We start from the raw sequence: 19855 nt of genomic DNA, 5'->3' as shown, positions 1-19855 counted from the left end.
ATCACCAAATTATCATTGTATAAGGCATCAGCATCTTATTCATAGTAATAAGAACAAAAGGTTCCTGCCCTTAAAGGGGCTTATAACCTATTAGGGGAGATAAGATATGAAAAACATGAAAAGTTTGGAAGCAAAATGACATTGCACAACAATAAAATGCAACAGCACAGGAGCTCACGGGGAGCGTTAGGCAGCGGGGCTGGTGTGAGTCTTGGTCCAGCTTAAGGAACAGAGGCAGAATGTCCTGCGGGTGAGAGCCCATGAGGAAGGCTGTCACAGGTGCGAGGACTGAGACTGGATTTACTGGGAAAATGCATTCGTTATTCCCACTGGGGGGAAATGTTGTTGAAGTCCTTTGTCTAAGTTGGGGTCCTTATCCTCAAATTTTAACTCACATCATCGGTCTCACTGCCTCCTCTTGGTTTAGAAGTAAAATTTGACTAAAAGCCATAGAGCAGCTGAAGTTCTAATATGCTGATAAAGAAGGGTGAGCACGTTATTGAAACCCAGTTCTTCCCTTGTAATTTCTGTTCCACCAATGCACGTTTTTATCAGTCTCGCTAACTAGTAAGTAATAACGAGGAAAGTAGAAGCAATAAATAGGACCCAAGGAGTGCGGCCCTTTTGCTGGCCCTGGGCAAATACCTAGTGAAGATATTGAAAGCTGTGGAATGTCCAAAAGCGAGAGGGAATAAGAAGGAAAAGACCTGGCGTATGCAGGATCTAGATGCCTCCTCAGACACTGTAGGACTGAGCATCATAATGTTTCTGTTTATTTTGTTTTATGGCACTTTTAAAGATAAAATAGGCAGTGATTGGGGGAAAATCAGAGCAGGACTTCTGAAGTGTAACAGGCATTGTGAACAGACAGGACCGCTGGTTCTGCAGGGCAGTCTGCCCTTGCTGTATTCCTCCTCCTAGGGACTAGCAGGCAGGAACTTTGCTGTGTTTGCCTTCAAATTTTGCTTATTCACAAGGGGCAGATGCAAAATAGATTCGGGCTGGCCCGTAGAGAGATTGAGTTCACCAAAGGGACATTTTCTGCATTGCAGAAGTGACCAGCTGGATGTGGGCGACTATATCAAAGCCGTGAATGGGATCAACCTGGCCAAATTCCGCCACGATGAGATCATCAGCTTGCTGAAGAACGTCGGGGAAAGAGTGGTTCTGGAAGTGGAGTACGAGCTCCCACCCGTCTGTGAGTAACGGCAAGCCGCGGGTCGCATGATGTTGCGTCCTGAAACTAGTGATTTATTGTTTCCCTTTTGCCATCAGTGTCTCATTTCAGCAATGGCAGAGCAGTTTCTTGTTGTTTTAAAATTATTTGAGTTGAGAAACATAGCCTCTTCAGGGAGAACAAAAAAGAGCGTAGGTAACAATGAAATTATAGGAACAACATTCTTGCCTTTTAAATTATTTTCATAAACAGTTAACATGTTTATAAGTAATGTGATTAACTGTTAAGTGTTTTAGTTAGGTTTCGAAAAAGCATGTTAAGCATGTTTTTACATTGAGCTGTATAGATATGCTCATATACTAAACATAAAATTAACTACATATCCTATTATTATCAAGTAATATTGCAGTGCAGAGCAAACAGATTTTGAAAGATTACAAAATGTGTGGCATTGTAGGCACTTGACTTGCGTGGATTAATGTCATCTTCACCACTAGGAGGGTCAGAGACAAACCTAGCATCAAATAGATTTAAGTCCCAGCTTCACTTTTTACTGGCTGTATGCCTTTGAGAAAGAGAAGTTGTCAATGTCTCAGTTTTCATATCCGTGAGAGAGGGATGATAGTTGTATTTATGGATTTGTTGTGAGGAGTAACTCAACAGTTGTAAAGCGCTTAGAATAGTGCCTGGAACTATAGCAGTTTTTAATAAATAGTAGATGAGCCAATCAGTATTATAAGATAGACATTATTATCATTTTTACTATTTTAGAAAGGCATAGGGGCTGGGGATTTAGCTCAGCGGCAAAAGCGCCTGCCTGGCAAGCGCAAGGTCGTGAGTTTGGTTCCCGGTACCGGAAGAAAACCAAAAAACCAAAAAAAAAAAAAAAAAAAAGAAAGGCCTAGATTAAGTATCTATGCCAGATTAGTAGGCTCCACAGTCCGCAGGTGGCCCCAAACTGCCTGCCTCCAAAGTCTGTGTGCTTATTTACAAGCAGAAACACCATGTGCTGTGTTACTGCTGCCTTGCACTTACACTTTATTGTTCTAGCACCATGTGTGTTATTTGCTATAAATAGGGCCACTACCCTGGAAAACCCCTTGCTCTTCCCTCCTGGGAAGAGCTCAGATTGACTACGAAGAATTGGTAATAATTCATCTATTTGGTAGTCACTTACTGAGCGTTCACTGTGCTTCAGCAGCCACCAGATTCTAGGCGCTTGGGGTCCATCAAGGGAGCTTACATTCTAGCAGAGAAAGACAGTTAATAAAGCAAAACCATATTAAATAAGTAAATTTTGTATGAGGTCATGAATGATATGACAAAAATAAATCAGGGCTAGAAGAATTAGGAATGATGGGATTGAGGTGGGATTACAGTTTTAATTTGGAACAAAATAACAGTTGAGAAGGTGATGCTTCTCCATCTCTTGAAAGAGATGGGGAGGTGACTACATGGATTTCTGGAGGGAGAGAATGCTAGAAGAAGGAACAGCCAGCGCTGAAAGGCGAGAATTACTTGGGGCCACTCTAGGGACATCCAGGAGGGCAGTGTGGCTGGAGCAGAGTGACCCATGAGTCAGATACGTTAGGGGCGGGGGCTTCCTGACAGGCCCCTGGGGAGACCGGAAATTTTCTCCTGAGTGATGTAGGAATCTACTCCGTGGTGTAGGACAGAGGGAAACTGTGATCTGATTTATGCTGTCCTAAATCTCTCTGGTCGCCCTGAACAGACTTTAGGGGACAGGGGTCAAAGCTCGGAGACAAGGTGGGAGGTAATTGCAGTGCTCCATGCGTGAAGGAGCGGTGGAGGTGGTTAGCAGAAGTCAGATGTCTCTGGATCCATTCTGAAGATGGAGCCAGTAGAATATCCTAATGGATTTGATATGGGTAGTGCAGAAATAAAGGAGTTAGGGGTCACCCCAAGGGTTTGAGCCTGAGCAACTGGAAGGCTGGAGTTGCCATTAAATTAGAAGGGCAGGGATGGAAGAACCAGGTTTCATGATTTGAAATGGGTATTTGACGTGTACATGTGGAGGGTTGGGGATTTAGCTCAGCGGCACAGCGCCTGCCTGGCAAGCGTGAGGTTGTGAGTTTGATTCCTGATGCTGGGGAAAAGAAAAAAAAAGACATGTATGTGGAAATATCAAGAAAACAATTGAAGGTATGGTTTGCAGATTGGGAAAAAGATCTGGACTGGATCTTGTAAAATGAAATTAATGAGAATGAAAGTAGTATTTAAAGCTAGATGATAAAAATGGAGCATTCTGAGGATATGTATGCAGCCAATCACAAGTTCCTATTCTTTTTTCTTCAGTTCCTATTCTTAATATAAAATGAAATACTGAAAATCTAGTCCTCATTTATACAAAATTAATTTAAGTCTATGTTTAAAAACTCCGCTACACATTTCTCATTTTGAGCAAGAATACGCCAGTAAAGTAAAATATTAGGGTTAGACTATTTCACCAGTTAAATGTCAACTTTGTTCATTTCTATCTTATATGTATTAAGTTCTCTAAGCCTTTCTCCATGTAAAATGGCTACTGTTATTGTAAGATGTTTGTAAGGATTCTGTACTCACATAATCATTGTTTAGATCATTGTCACATATTTGGTAAATAATTAATATTAATCATTATTACCATTATTATTATTACACTGAAAATACTATTTCCTTAAACTTTGGAATAGCCAGTTTGCTTTGAAATTACTGTCTGAAACCATTGCCAAGGAGCTAAAAAAGTCAGATATCTAGAGCTAATGTTCCTTGATTATGGGTTTGCATTGAACTGAGTATATAAATATCATAAAACAGACCCCCTTCCAAGAGGAGCTCTTGCTATAGTTGTTGAGGTAGGCCTATAGTAAAGATTTGTCCAGTATTATGGGTGACTCAGAGCTGGGTGGTCTTGGGAAGACTTGAAGGAGATAGCACAGGTCAAGCAGGAAGAGGAGCATTCCATGCAGAGGGGATAGTACGAAGGTGAGACGATACGGCCTAATGTACAGGTTAAACTGCACGGACCGGGAGAGGTGGAGAAGCCACGGGTAGGGATGAGGCCAGTGAGGTCAACAAGAAACAAGTGAGGGGCGCTCTATGTTATGTAGGAAAAGCTTAGATGGCATCAAGTGGGCAATATGGAGCCCTTAGAGGCTTTCAGCTGTGTCCTAAGTTCAGAATTTACGTTATCATTTTGGAGGCCAAAGGGAGAATAGATCATAGGCAATAAGCCTATAGGCTGTTACGATTTTCCAAAACAGGGCTGATAACATAAATCAATATAACATTAGTAGTTACAGAGGATGGGTATGAAAAATATTCAGGCATAAAAACCTATCTTTCACTGGGGAATTGTGCCACTTCTGTTCTTCTTCAAACTATAAAGCTGGTGGGAAGGAAGAAAACAAAATTTTAAACGCAGAAATATGAACTTTAATGGTAGAAATCAGGTAGAAGAAGTCTATTCTCCAAGGATGATTTCTGCCTCTTTTTATTATGTTTGGGGAAATTAATAAGATCTTTGAGTTCAAAGAGGTTGAAAGGATTAACAGTCCTCTCTTCACTTAGCTCAAACTGCTAGAGCAAAACAGACCAGTCAGCTGAGGCCCAGGGAGAACTGACTGCTAAAATAAGCTGCCCAAGGCCGAAACCGGTCAGCTCTCCAGATCACAGCAATTTGAGACTCAGCCAACCCGAGTCTGGAAAGAACTGAGCGGAGGCTGTGTGTGTGTGTGATCCACTAGAGGAAAAGTTAAAATTTGACTTTGGGCAAGTCACTTGTCTTTTCTGAGATGCAGTCTCTTCATGAAAATGAAATGTTTGTTCTCCATGAGGTCAATAGTTCTCTTTCCTTTAAATCTGTGTGATGCTTTGAGACTATTTTTACCAAAAATATAACTAAACTGTGGCTTAGGTGTTTATGCATTTAAAGTTGGTCCAGAACAATGTCCTCAAATTTTGTGATCACATCACCCCTCCGTAATATTGAAATGTTTAATTTTCTTCCATGTTGTGATGGCACCTAAAATCCTTTATTGTAAGCTTAATAATTGGAAAGAATATAATTTCTGTTATGTTGTCCATTTAAACGTTATTTCCATTTAAACATTGGAGCTACTGATGTACTTCTCTAATAAAAAATAAATCTCTGCCACTTAATCTGATCGGTAAACACAGATCTCATGTTTAACCATCAGCTGAACCAGACTAGCTTTCTGTTAAAAGGAGTCCTTTCAGAATTCAAATGGATGTGTCAGAGCGTGTCCCTGGACAGCCTTTTGCTCAGTTCTGACACAGACAGACGATGATGATGATGATGATGATGGTGGTGGCGGTGGTACTGATGGAGAGACAAAAAGAGAAGGCAGTGTAGGCTTGTTTCATCCACGTGGTTCATTCTGGGACTGATTCTAAAGCTTCTCCTGTGACATAGGGAATAAAAGACAAGCCTGACCACATTTGCAGCCTTTCCTTGCATCTCTTGGCCTCACGGTTGCAAAAGCAAGACAAATGGACACATATCATAATGAGGTGGGAAAGTGCACAATCAGATCACGCCTATACTCCCATTGGGGGGGTCAGCAAGAATGCAGAAAATACTGCATGAAGTTGGAACGATCCAGTCTACTATAGTAAAATAACTACAGAATCGCATGCATATTCACATATAGAAATAAGACTGAAGAGTAGAACTAAAGTACTGAGTAGTTTTGCTTTTGACCTAGCTCTTTGATTCTTCAGGTGAGCCTTTAATTGTGCACATACACGCTTGTGAAGGAATCAGCAACATTCAGGCGGCTGAAAAGAACACCTGGTGCTGAGCATGACAATCTAGTTAGCAAGAGTCAATGAGGCAAATCAAAACTATAAAGATCAAATTTATTTCATTAGTCATGTTAAAATGTACAACACTCACATTTATCGTTGTAAATGATGGCAACACTGTGGATCAACTGAGCTGTAGATATCCCAGAAGTCTTTATAACGACTTCATTTGATTATAAGATCTTGTGGTCAGCAAGATTTAGCTAAAGTAAAATTAAAATTACTATACTTTGCATTCCCGGGACAGACATCTAGCCAACAAGGACAGATGGCCCAGAGTTAGAATGCAGGTGTATATAATTGGAAGATGATTTAACAATTAAATAAAATAGTGTCTGCAAACTACTTGGTAGAGCGCTAGACACACGGTAGCTACTCATCACTTAGCTTTCATCATATCCTTTGCTTACAAAACAAAAACAGCTTTTTTAAAATCAATTTCCTCAAGTGGCTTTTTGGGTCACAGAAACAAGGAAACATTTTATTTGAACCCAATTTTAGTTTTCATTTAATTAAAACTATACCTCAACTCTTGCGGTGGTTTGTATGTACTGTTCCTGGTCGATTAGAAGAAACTGAAATTCTCCTGATAGCAACAATATGACATTTAATTAAATCAGGCGCGAACCAAAGCATTCGCTCAGCTGTAGTTTCATGTTGCTTGGCAGCAGATCCAAGCTTTCACTGCACTGGATCTCCGCGCCTGTACTGTGCAGTTTTGTGAATTTAGAGATGTTTACATAATAATTTTTTTAGTATTCTTTTGAGGACTCCGATTTTCTGATAGTTAAAAATAATCGCAATTAACACTTAATTAAACCACTAGCTATTTCTGTAAATGGGAAGAAAAGTACCTTTTAAAGATTCCTTTACATTTTGTCTATATACAAATAATTCTGGACTTATTATGTGCTCATCCCCAATTAAGCCCTTTGTTAAATAGAAAATGTTATTTGGAAATGTTTTAAATTTATCTACCCTAATGAAATGCTCAGAACATTTACATTAGCCAGAATCATATAAGGCAAAACGTAATTTCATGTGCTTTATTGATACTACACTGGAAGTGAGAAACAGTGGTAGCATGGGTTTGCTTTCACACTGTCATTTAAGCCAAAAAATTGTAAGCTGAATCATAAATGAGGGTCCATCTATTCTTTGTTGACAGCTTTGTACAAACCTTTAGGTTCTAGTGCAATAGACAAGTGTTACTGATAATGAATATAGCTTAGATATGAGGTTTCATTGTACAAACTCAAACAGTGATCTGAAACTACCTACTTCTGCACATCATAAGTTTTTCTATCTCTGTGGATATAAACAAGCCTGTCTTCATAATAAAATACCAATTTGTAGAAATTTTGTTTTTTGCAATGTAATGGTGTATATACAAGCAGAACACTAGTCCCAAAAGCAGTCTTACAGAATATCTTGGTAACTGTACCTTCACATAACTTGCAACCTCACATGTGTGTATAACACAGAGATTGCAACTTAGCAATTTTGTGAAAGGAGAACAGTAAATAGACAAACAACACAAGCCTGGTGATATCAAGTAAAATTAAGTAGATCTTTATTTTCTTAATAGTAATATTTTGAGCATACGTTGAATTTCTTTTACTCTCTGTTTCATTTGAGTTAGTGATGTCTTTGCTTAATAGCTGTTTATACGCCAGAATGTCTGTTTCCATCCACCTAATCTGTTGATAGCAGCCTGAAGTAATAATACTTTCCCTTCCCATGCCACCTATAAAATAAAAATAAATACAGAAATTATTTCATAACTTCTCCAGAAATAACATTGTTTTTGCATTTCACAAAGGGAAAACAATTCTACTTATTGAAGATTATCTCTCTTGCTATGTAGAGTTTAAACAAGGTAAATATTACTCTCTACTTGGAAATTGTCCACACAGGGGAAAGGTAACTGGCTGTGATCTATGATTTGGGTTCCTCTTGGACCTATGTAAGTCACTTATACAGATAATTATTTCATTGTATTTTCATGTGATTCAAAAGTTTTTCTAATGTTTTGCTGGAATTGTTGTTTTCTTATTTTCAAAAACTATTTGCAAGAAAAACCTGTAGTATTTCCTGCCACAATGAAAAAATCGAGAAATGTTACTATAACATACATTTTATATTTCCTTCTGTCTTTCCTATATTCAGCTGTACAAGGATCAAGTGTTATTTTCCGAACAGTGGAGGTCACATTACATAAAGAAGGAAATACCTTTGGTTTTGTAATACGAGGTAGGTGATGATTAGAAAATATACACCATCAGAAAGTATTGGAGAATTTGTCAGTGAAATATTGAAACTAACAAGAACATTATCCTTAAAAAATTGACATTTCCATTACATAGTTATCTTTTGATATTTCTATGTACTCTTCTTCAAATAAATAAAACAAGGAGTGGGAATCAACATAGAAAAGGAATGAGCAGCATTATTTTTAGTGAAGTGGAATAAAGCAAGTAGCTATTGTTTTGAAACCTTATCAATTGACAGTAGTCTTACTGATTTGTTACTTTTCAGATGTCCTTTACCTTTGCTTTTTCTATATCACTGAATTCACTGAATCAAAAATGTTGATTACTATGGCTCAATTTGATTTAATACAGAAGGATTAAGCAACTTTGTTTAAATTAATTTCTCCTGAAATACATTTTGTTATTGCAGATTTCTGAAAGTGGATCAGATAATCTAATCCCTTAGATACCTATGTGATGCAGCTCAGTACGTCTCTTTGCACCGTGGCACTGATAATAAAGATTTCAAGTGACTCCAGCTTGTCTACAAAACCACTGATTCTAAGCTGCAAGTCTGGCTTTTCTCATTTTTTATTAGAAATTTTATCCCTACAAGACTCTGCCTGCGTTAAGAACTCTGAATTCATATTATGACAATGGGATTCAGCAGGGATCTAGATCAGCATCAAGAATTTTTTTAACATTACACATTTTTTGATTTTTTGTTTTTACCTATAACATTTTGTACTTCACCAGAAATGTTTATCAGAATTATTAAAACATTAATTAACATTAATTAAGCATCTTAGCAGATATATATATACATCAAAGAAGCATCTTAATAAATATACATGCATCAAAGACTAAAAGAGACGTGCTCACATTGTACAAAGTTGTCTTAAATGACCAAGCTTCAAAAACCAGATACAAAAGATTAAATGTTGTATAGTTTCTCTTATATGAGAAACCTAAATTGTAAATTAAAGAGCAAAATAAAAGATGGTGAGAAGCAAGGAGACAGACTTTGTGGAAACAGGAAGGAAATTTGGAGATACGGGAGATCTGACAAGGGGTAAGGGAAAATAAAAAGGATCAAGATGCAGCTCATATATGGACCAGCTCCCCATGATGGATATGTCAATTATATATCACAAACATATGCTAATAAACTAAATAGATGTTAGGTTTCAATCTGGGCCAGTTGTTTAGCAAATTAATCAGTCAAACATATATTAGCACATACGACATGTCAGCATAGGGATAAGTGCTGTGAAATCATAAGATTTCTATGTACAGGGAATGACAATCCAGCAAATTTAAAATACAAGTTGATAAAGTGCCCGCATGAGTCACAGAAAGGACGAAAAGCGAGGAACTCATCATGTTCAGATCAGTAGCTGGTATGTTGTTCTGGCCATGGCCTGTTCTTAGGAAGAGTACAGAGGAGATGGATCTTTTGCAAAAGAGCAGGGGACCAAGAGATGGAGGAAGGGGAGCAGCGGGGAAAGGGCAAGGGATGAAGGAAAGAACTAAGGTGTGTTATGTGTGTACCAACTGCCCACTGTGGATGGAATCCTTACGTACCGCAGACATGCGCCAATAACAAGGAATTTAAAAAGAGGAACAAAAAATTCCAAAATCATTGACCATAACCATTCCCAAAATTCTATGTAAAAAGATAGATAAATGTAATGAAAAGTCAGAGCACAAGTAATTTAAATGGAAGGTGGTAATACAAAGCTGTTTTGCAGTGTAAGTGCAAAGGAAAAGTGCTCTTGCAGAACACATAATAGAAGCTTAATTATTGAAAAGCTGCAGCAAAAAAATTTCTAAATGCTGGCATAAATATTCATCCCCAGTTACTGTATGGCTAATAACAAATCAAATTGTTAGTGAAACAGCCGAGCCAATCCCAATTTATCATTAAATAATAAAAACAATAGAAACTACCACAGCACAACTGGTGATGTGATATTACCAAAATGTACTTCCCACAAATTGCAAGAATTTCAAATATCTGTGTGCACATACAGGAATTTATAATATGAGCCTAGATACTGCCTGGAATGTGGATACTGCCTGGATACTGCACCTAGTAAGTGAATAAATAAATAATTAATTGAAGGTTGCCTAGATTTGTGTAAGTATCAGGCACTTGGCGTTACTGATTTTAAAACCTTAGTAATAATAAAACAGTCTTAGTTCATGAGTACCACAATGTCATAGGCTTTGATAATGTTCTTAATTCATTGCATGCGTGAAGGTTGCTGAATTTTTCATGATTTTTTCAGTGTGAATCAAAGATGGCTCTATATTTAGATCAGTTTGGGGACCATCTCTAGATTTTCTCTACTCAACAGATGGCCCACCGCCCATCCCTGAAGAATAATTGGGTAATCAGAGTGAGAAGGTATTTTGGGTAAATGTCAGCATAGCCAATAAGATAGGAACATGCATGCATAGGACAGGAGCTAAATTTAGGTCAGGGGAGGATACAGTACTAGGAGAATACCATACAGAGAAGAAAAGCAGATACTGCTAATGGAATGTGACCACTTAGTACTGGGAAATTTCTTTTAATTTGTTAAAATTAAATTTAATTTTGGGAATTAAAATAAGCTTTTACCTGATGAATGGAATTATATTTCTAATGCTGCAAGTGACAAATTCTAAAAACTTGACTCCCTAAATGATAGATATTTACAATAGAGTGAAGAATGATGCTTTGGCCTAAGTCTTGGAGAATTAAATTTCGGTCGGTTCCTCGCCAACCACAACACGACTGGCGATGTGATATTACCAAAATGTACTTCCCGCAAATTGCAAGGATTTCAAATATCTGTGTGCACATACAGGAATGGCTTGGGCTCAGAAGAGGCGTACTCCTCCGCTAAGTTTACTTTTCACTTTGGACAAGGAAACTTCAGTCATTCTCAATTGTAATATTATAATGGGGTCTGCCCACTTAATACCAGATAGTTTTGGTCTATACAATGACCCTGGCATTAATTTGTTTTCTGGTCCTGGATATTGAACCCAGGGCCTCATGCATGCTGTGTATACCCTACCAGTGACCTACATCGCCACCTTAGGCATTGATATTTTTTAAAAACATCTTAGGTAATGTTAGTATGCGTTATTAAGATCAAAGAATATCATTGGTCTTTGAGCGGTCTCTGTTTTGCTTTGCAGCTTAAAACTTGTAGAACCTAAGTGACACACAGCTTGCTTTATTATTTCAAATAATGACAAACTATCACTTATTAAGAATCTCACATGTTAATGTGCACTTAGTGTTTTATATGTAAACTCAAACCTGTGAAGTAAAATGATAGAAAGATTTTTTGCTGGTCTCAGCCTCCATCCTTTCCTGAGCTAATGCTGCAGGAGTTGTAAGTAGTTGTTCTACTGCCTTACCAGTTGCTAAATGTTTTGTATGTCACAAGCCTGCAACTATTTGTTTCTTGAGAGGTGAAGAAACAGTGATTTCAAAATGTACTCTACATGCAGCGAGATCTTCAAGGCTATTCTATGCCAGAAGTAAAGTTTACCCGTTTCCCTACATACATCAGCAAATGCGCTGCAGTTTCTCAGCTGGCGTATTCTAAGTGATGTTTTTGAATGACAACAATGAAAGTGTTTTGAAGCTGCATTTTTTCCTTTGCTAGGGGGAGCACATGATGATAGGAATAAATCTCGTCCGGTTGTGATAACATGTGTTCGTCCTGGAGGGCCTGCTGACAGGTAAACTTCATCTCTCTGTGTCACTCTCCAAAACAGATTAAATAGAGCGGGGACTTGGACCTAAAAATTGATGTATAAATTCTGTAGTAAAAGGTAGATATTAAGTCAATATACTAGTATGTGGAAACTAAAATTTGGGACTGTAAATTTTTTTTAAAAATATGAGGTCTGCCTCCACATTCTAACTTATCTTTGGCAAGCAGTTTAGTTCTGAGCTCACTTTTCCTGAATTGTAGACTTAGACTTTAGGGCTTTCCTTTTCTTGCCTTTAACGTTTGTTCACTTTTATCAAAAGTTGGAGGGAGGCACTTTGGAACGTAGCTGGCTCTTTCAAGGCCGGTGATTGAAGTGCATCTTCAGCTGCTAGCTTCCCAGCATGGGAAGGCAGGTGGTGGTCGTGGTCTGATTCTTACTACTATCAGCATCCTTGTCAATAGTAATAGTACCTGTTGGTGATGGCTTGTGCACATCAGAATGGAAATGACTTTTATTAAAGTGGAAGGAATTTATCAGAATTTTCACTTCCTTTCATTTCTCTTCTTTGAAAATATGAGTATGTGAATGACAAACACTTTCAGTTTTCCTAACATAAGTTGATTCCCAGGTAAACTCACATTTCTCTGGAGATACATCTCTCTGTACAGTATATTAGTTTATCAAAGAAAACTTCAGCTTCATAATGATGATGGAAAACGTCAACTTCTGCCTTTAATGGTTGTTGAATAGGAGGGGGAAAATGTACTGGTTACATTTTTTTTCTGTTCCACACCAGGTTATATTTTAAGCCTTTTCAAGAGATAGAAATAATAATAGCATAATATTTACTACATGTGTACTGTGTCCCAGGAGCTGCACTGTTTAGCCTACATCGTCTCACTTTAGCTTCATACAGACCCTGTGCATGAGGTTTTTTATATTGTCTCACACATGACAGAACAAGGGACTGGGAAGGCCAAGTCACTTACTGTCAGCTCTAAAGTAGAATTAGGATTCAAAAACTCAGCTTTATTTTCCTCCAAAGCTTATACCGTTAGATCATTTTTAGGAAATGATAACAAGGCAGTGGTTCTCTCCTGTGCTAAAGCTGATTTGCCTTTGCGAAGGGATAACACAGAATCAGATGCTTCCAGGAGAATTTTGCCCTTTCCGGCTGTGCTTTTCTTAAGAATTACTGTCTCTGATGAAAATAGAAACATGTAGGGCCGGGGAGATAGCTCAGAGGCACAAGCGCCTGCCTGGCAAGCCCAAGGTCTGGAGTTCAGTTCCTGGTACCAGCAAAAAAAAAAAAAGAAAAGAAAACAGAAACATGTTGGTTTACTAACATTTAGGGTTAGGACTACCAGGAATGTCAGAAATAGGGTATGGGCTTGTGAGTAATGTATTATCAAATCAATTTTTATTTAAGAAAATTTGAGCATTAGAGATAAAATTTTAGAGTCAAAATAGTTGGTTGAGCAAAAGATGTTTATTTAAGAGATCATTTGCATTTTCTTCAGATCCTAAATGTGTAGCCTTGCATTTGATTTTTCCGTGCCCTTCCACTCAGGGAGCCTGGAGTCTGCAGGGCACCCTGACCCTCCGCCCCAGTGTCACTTATGTCCCAAGTCTTCGTGTCCTAATGCCTTTAGACTCGGTGGTCACAGCAGGGACAATTCTATTTGCCGGCTTCTCCCAAGAAATGTGAGACTGGTTCCATGTAATCACGGCTAAATGGCTTATAAATCAGTAGGGAAATTTACACACTGGGGAATTTCTCACCAGCACTTCATGTTCTGCTTTAGTTCACTGGTAGTAAATTGAGTGAAATTAGAAAGCTTTTCTGCCCACCTGGCTTTGGGAGAAACAAGTGACTTCTTTTTCCTGGGCTCTAACACATCAATTTTAGACTTTCAGGTAAAAACCTAGAAAGGGGAAAATGTGCCTCTGCTACCTTTGTCCTCCAAGCATTAACCGTGGGTAACCAGGTTATTTGCTCATGTGTCGTTATTTTCCCACTGCTGAGTTTTGCATTATGGCAATTTCCCGTTCAGGGTTACCCCTTATGCTCTTGCTGTTATACTTGACGCCTGAGAACAACGCAGATGGGATGGAGGGCAGACCGTGTGAAACAGTGACTGGCTAAATGACTGTTAATGCCGAGCCTCATTTGATAAATTAATAACGCCTTCCTTTATGCTCCCTTTAGAGAGGGTACGATCAGACCCGGTGACAGGTTGCTCAGTGTGGATGGAATTCGGCTCCTGGGAACCACACATGCTGAAGCCATGAGTATCCTTAAACAATGTGGACAAGAAGCGACACTGCTGATAGAATACGATGTCTCAGTTATGGGTATGTTGGAGCCCTGGGGTGGATGTGTTCGGCTCACGTCATGTCACTGTTCCGCCTGGATAAACCACTTTGGATTAAGTATGTGTTTTTCTGCCCTGCTGTAGCCGACCAAATTTCATCAATACTGTGTCATTCCACTCTGTTTGAGATCAGGAAGAGGTGAGTGGTACTTTTCACCAGTCAGGGGTTCTCATGTCGAGAGGTTCTATTATAAAGTCTTATTCCAGCAGTGTGTTCCGCCTAGCAATCAGCTCCTCTGTCTGGATTACGCTTTGGCAGTAAAGTATTTTCCCTGCCAAATCTCAAAAACAGTGTTATTAACTTTAAGACTGCTACTTTTTCTTTTACTACATGGAGACTGGCAGCAGTAGGGCATTTTGGAAATCCTTCTTGTACCTTCACAGTATAAAGCCAGATAATAAGAATTAATAGAAATGACCATTTATTTCAGCATCAGAGTTAGACAAAGCATTCATGGCGCTACTGGTTAAAATTAAAACGTAAGTGCAATACTTTTTTCTTTACAAATTGATTGTAATAGAAAGTAATTATCTTTATACACAGACCTCTAATAAAACTCACAAGATGTTCTGTCATTCAGCTTTTAAATATTTGGAGAACCAAATTTTTCTATAATATTGTAAAAGGCAGAACAATTATGAAAAAATGGATTGGAACTAGAAATTGTAATTTAAATCATGTTGAAGGTACTCCTTACAATTATCAGACTTGACTATGTGACAGGACTTTGGCAGCCATTTTTATGTGATAACATTTAGCAGATAAAAAAGAGACAGATTAATTCTATGACAAACCCCTTTATTTCCTACTTCTTAGGATTTATGTATAACAATGTCACTTGAGAAGACTCGTTTGGCTTGCTGACTTGAAATGTATTAGCGAGGCATAAGGTTTCCTAATGAGCATAAAGTATGAAGTGTAGGGGTTTTTAGCATGACAGATTTTATGGTATGATCTTGACATAAAGACTCACCAATGAATATTCCCTCTTATTTTCCTCCTTTCTTTTGTCCTAATTCCTTTCTTTTCTGTCCCCTTCCCTCTTTTCTTTCTGTAATTCTTTTCTTATTTTAAAAAAAGGGAAAAAACATTAAACACGATACAGAATTTTAAAACAAGATGATAGTAAATTAACCATGGTTATTATATTGCATAGTTATCTTCAAAGTATTGCTCAGATTACCAGCTATAGGCATGAAAAATGGATCAAACCATATAAGCGCTAACTGTCTCTTTCAATGAACTAATAGAAATTAGTAGTACAAGTATCTTAGCTATCTGTATATATATATATTTTAATTTTCTCTCCCTTCTTTTCTCCTTTCATCTATCCCAGTTGTTCTTTCTTTTTTATATGGTATTTAAAGCAGATTTTGGTAGGTGACTTGGGTTGTTTTTGACTTTACTGATTTCCAGCTACTGATCTGAACAGTGACGCTTGACTTGGACCACTGTGCCTTATTTGTCAGATGGGGACTAGCAGTGCCCACTTTAAACGGCAACTAAGTAGATAACACAGTAAAATACAAGATTTTTAATGGTGAGACAAATGGTTTTTTGATGTTAAAAATCCAAACAAATGTTTGACATATTTAACTCGTTCAGTTTAAAGCATTTCTTAAGCTAAGTGGGAAGCAGCAAAAAGACCTGTAGTTTCCTGTGTGAGGATTGCACCAATGGGAAGACTAGGCATAAATGTTACCAAGTACTCCTAAAGTAGGAGACAGGAAGAGCGCTACCACGGGCTCCTAAAGTGTGATCCTTGCCGTAAAGGACATGGGCAGGATTCTGTGATAGGGAATAAGGGAAGACGTAAGCAAAGATTAACAGGCGCTTAAAGTAGGTTAATCGGTGAAGAGGTGAGAGCCTAGAAGCCAACGGCTGGAGGAGCCAACTCCCGGACGAAGACCGCGGTCTGCAGGGCCTGATTCCGAGACGAGGGCTTCCGCACTGGCATGGGTAGCGTTCCAGAGGACGCGCATCGTGTAATCGTGTTTCCACGTTACCGGGGTGAGGAGGGGTGGGGGTTACCCACGTTTGCCTTCTTCTCAGCCCACACTCACGTCCCGATTGTGTCTGCCGGTGTCACACTCCAGAGTTTCTAGCCAGCCCCTTACTGTACGGGAAAGGTGGAAACTCATTTAGTTCCTGAAGATGGTTGGATGCAAGATCAGCGTACAAAACTAGCTGCCCTTCTGTGTCCATCAAAAGCAGATAGTTAACTTTTTAAGGTACATTTATGTTTTTTAAAATTTTTAAATTTATTTTAAAAATTAAAGAAGGAAAACATATTAACAAACAGACATCCATTTACAATATAGCATAAGAACAATACAAACAATACAGAGTTACAGACAAAGTGGTAGGAGATTAGCAATGGTTGTTGTATGACGTATTTATATCTTCAAAGTGGTTTCTCAGGAAAACAAATAGAGACATGCAAGATTGATCAAACAAGTAATCATTAACTGTTCCTTTCAGTAAAGCAATAGAAGACAGTAGTACAGCTATGTTAGCAATCCTGCATATACATGCTTACATAATTTCCCCTTCTTTCCCTTCCCTTTTCCCACACCCCTGTTGCCCTTTACTTTTGGGCATTTTCCTTTCATTTCACAATGTCTATCATACCTCCTAGTCTTATTCTCTCTTTCAGGTCTTACACTAGTGAGACAGTATGATGCTTACACATGCGGGTCTGATTTATTTCACTTCTGAGTGTTGTCTCTAGTTGTGACCATTTCCCTATAAAAGCCTCCAGTTTATCTTTCTTGATAGCTGAGTAATATTCCATTATATGAGGATTGGAAGATACATTTATATGAACAATAGGATCACAACGTTCCTCGGAGGCAGTGATGGGAAGCTTTTAGAGCTTTCAGGGATACAAAACGTCCACTGTGGCACGTGTACCCTGGGCTCGCTGCCACTGCTTTAGGGGATAATCTAACAGAAGTTGTATGGATCTATTACAGATAATAAATACAGATGTGTACACACATGCACGTACTTTGAAAGAATGTTCAAATATCTGAAGACATACGTCACTTTTTAGATGTGAAGTGTTATTATCTAAAAGATGTCATTTCTCCCAAATATCCGTAAGTTCAATTTTATTCAATATCTTAAGGAAAGATCTTTGGCCTGCGATGTCCCTAAAATGGATGTAGGTTTGGATAAATGGAGAAGGGGAAAACAGCCAAAACACTGATGAAATAACATGAAGGAGAGGCATCTTTTCCTACATCATACCAGGGCTCACTCTCACAGTGTCTCTGCAAGTCCAGGGTATTAACGTGATGCGTTAAAGAGACGAAAGGAAGGGCATAGACTGCCTGGAAGGAGACCACTGCAGTGTGCAGACAGAGGGGCACAGTTAGCCACATCCTAGAACCTGGAATTAAACCCTCCTCCAAATCCCCCAAAGTAAATTCTGCATGTACTTAACCATTTCCCAACATACTGCTATCATAAATAGCTGTGGTTTTTTTCCCAAATCTTTGTCTTTTGTATTACCAGTAATGTTGGAAGTGTACATATCTCTGTAGAACTTGTCAACTTTGAATATTATAATTTTAATATATCTTATCTGTTAGGAGAAAATTGTTTTATATTTGAGTTTTTAAAAATTTCTAATGCAGGTGAACAATACTACCCATGGAAATGCTAATCACTTGTGTTTTCCACTATTTATGTGTTCCTTATTGGAGTGCTTTTAGTTTTTCGTTTACTGGCTTATATTAATTTTTTATGTGTTAAGGACATTATATATCAAGTTTTTTTTGTAAAGACTGCCCTCAGTAGTCAATTTCCCCTCAAAATTACTTACAGACTTGTAATGTAGTATCGTCTATCACTCTTAAAGCTAACTAGATGGGAGTTTTTCAATAGAACACTTTGTTTCCTGGCTTTGGACTGAAAGTCGACAGCATAGTTCTGTCTCTCAGACTTCCTTGCCCAAGAAGGAACTTCCTTAGGTCATGGCAAGATGATCCTAGCCGTCACAAGTGCATAGTATCTTGAGAATTTGTGATGACAGAGAAGGAAACAAGACTGGATCTCCATCAAAGATCCTTAACCACGTAGCTCAGAGCAAATGCTGCCCACTCCTTAATCACTGTGTCTGGGGGTAGATAGTGCATTTTCCACACCTGTGGGCGGGGAGGCAAGAACGTATGTTGAACACGTCCAACATAATGAGATTGAGAAATAACAGTTCCCCAAAAGTAGATGATGTTAGGTAGACAGAAAATAATAAGTGTCTGCTTTAGGACTTTATCAGTTATTGAATATTATATTTCTCCCAATATAATTTTCTTCACAGAGTTACTTGACATCTTCACTAGTGTTTAGTATTCTCTGTCCATTTCTTTCTAAGCATTCTGATGGGTGTGTAGTACTGTCTCATTATTAATTCAGTATACATTTCCTAGATAAATAAAATATGGAACACCTTTTCATTTGCTGGTGGAACATGCTCATGACTTTGATTTTACTTTTAGTAACTTTATTTATTCATATACTTATTCACATACTATTACAAGTACACATTTTTTCCTAGGAAGTGTGTATGTCTATGTGTGTGTACAACATAAGTACCAATATGTCAAACCAGGAATCAGATATTTTTAAAGTAAATTTTGGATAATAAATTATTGCAATTTCATTGATCTGTTTCAGAAAGCCGTTACGACTATCAATTTCCCTAACTAAAGTTGAATTTAGCTTTTGTTAACATTTTAAGAAAATAAGACTGGGAAGAACAAGTTTGAGTCAAAAACCAAGGTTCAGTTTTGGATGTGGTAAACTTGAGATGTCTGTCAGTCACCCAAGTGGAGCTGTGAGCGGACAGTTGATATTTTAGCCTGGGGACAGTATAGGTATCATCACAGAGATGGCCCTTAAAACCAGACTGGATGAAGCGCCTCAGGAGAGTGACAGAGTAGAAGGCATCCCCAAGACTGAGCCCCAGGGTCATATAATAGTTCAGCGTAGGGAAGTTGAAGAACAGATTAAATAAATTAAGGAGGACTGTGAGTGTTGGAGACAGGGAACCAAGGCAGAGTGTGGAGCTATGGAGGCCAAATCTCTCCTTTATAAAGTGATGGTAATCACACTCCCACAGTCACATTGTTTGCTGTGATAAACAATGCATTTATGTGGTGCTTGGCAAATCAGTGTGCTCAATAACATGACTAGGTATTTAAATGTTTACGGGGGCAAAAACTCCACTTTCATATCGCTGAAATGTACTATCAAATGAGTCCAGCATCCCTGAGAGGCCTGTTGTTGGAAAGGTAACACAAAATATACAAAAAATGTGAACCTTTAAGGAGCAAAAGTTTTGAAAAAAAATCTCTAAAATAGCATTTAGTGTCTCTTGAAGGCAGATAAACAATTTTGAATCTGCCTCTCTGTTGACTTGGGCAAATTATTTTACCTCACCAAGCTTCAATTTTACCATGTCTAAAATTAGGATAAAATAGGCCCTTCTTCAAAGGGT

The 19855-nt window shown here is 38.2% G+C and overlaps 1 protein-coding gene across 3 annotated transcripts in view; it reads left to right on the top strand.

The window, feature by feature from the left end:
- Positions 1-19855, top strand: part of Grip1 (glutamate receptor interacting protein 1) — a 208512-nt gene that overhangs the window by 79021 nt on the left and 109636 nt on the right. For all 3 annotated transcript variants that reach the window (XM_005397458.1, XM_005397455.1, XM_005397454.1), the window contains exons 5-8: positions 1053-1198; positions 8174-8257; positions 11925-12000; positions 14186-14331. In XM_005397458.1, coding sequence (XP_005397515.1) covers positions 1053-1198; positions 8174-8257; positions 11925-12000; positions 14186-14331 — 452 coding nt within the window. The remainder of the gene's footprint in view (positions 1-1052; positions 1199-8173; positions 8258-11924; positions 12001-14185; positions 14332-19855) is intronic.

This window comes from Chinchilla lanigera, unplaced genomic scaffold, assembly GCF_000276665.1.
Source record: "Chinchilla lanigera isolate Chin_1 unplaced genomic scaffold, ChiLan1.0 scaffold00057, whole genome shotgun sequence".
Lineage (NCBI taxonomy): Eukaryota > Metazoa > Chordata > Mammalia > Rodentia > Chinchillidae > Chinchilla > Chinchilla lanigera.
This window is presented reverse-complemented; position numbering and strand designations above follow the sequence as displayed.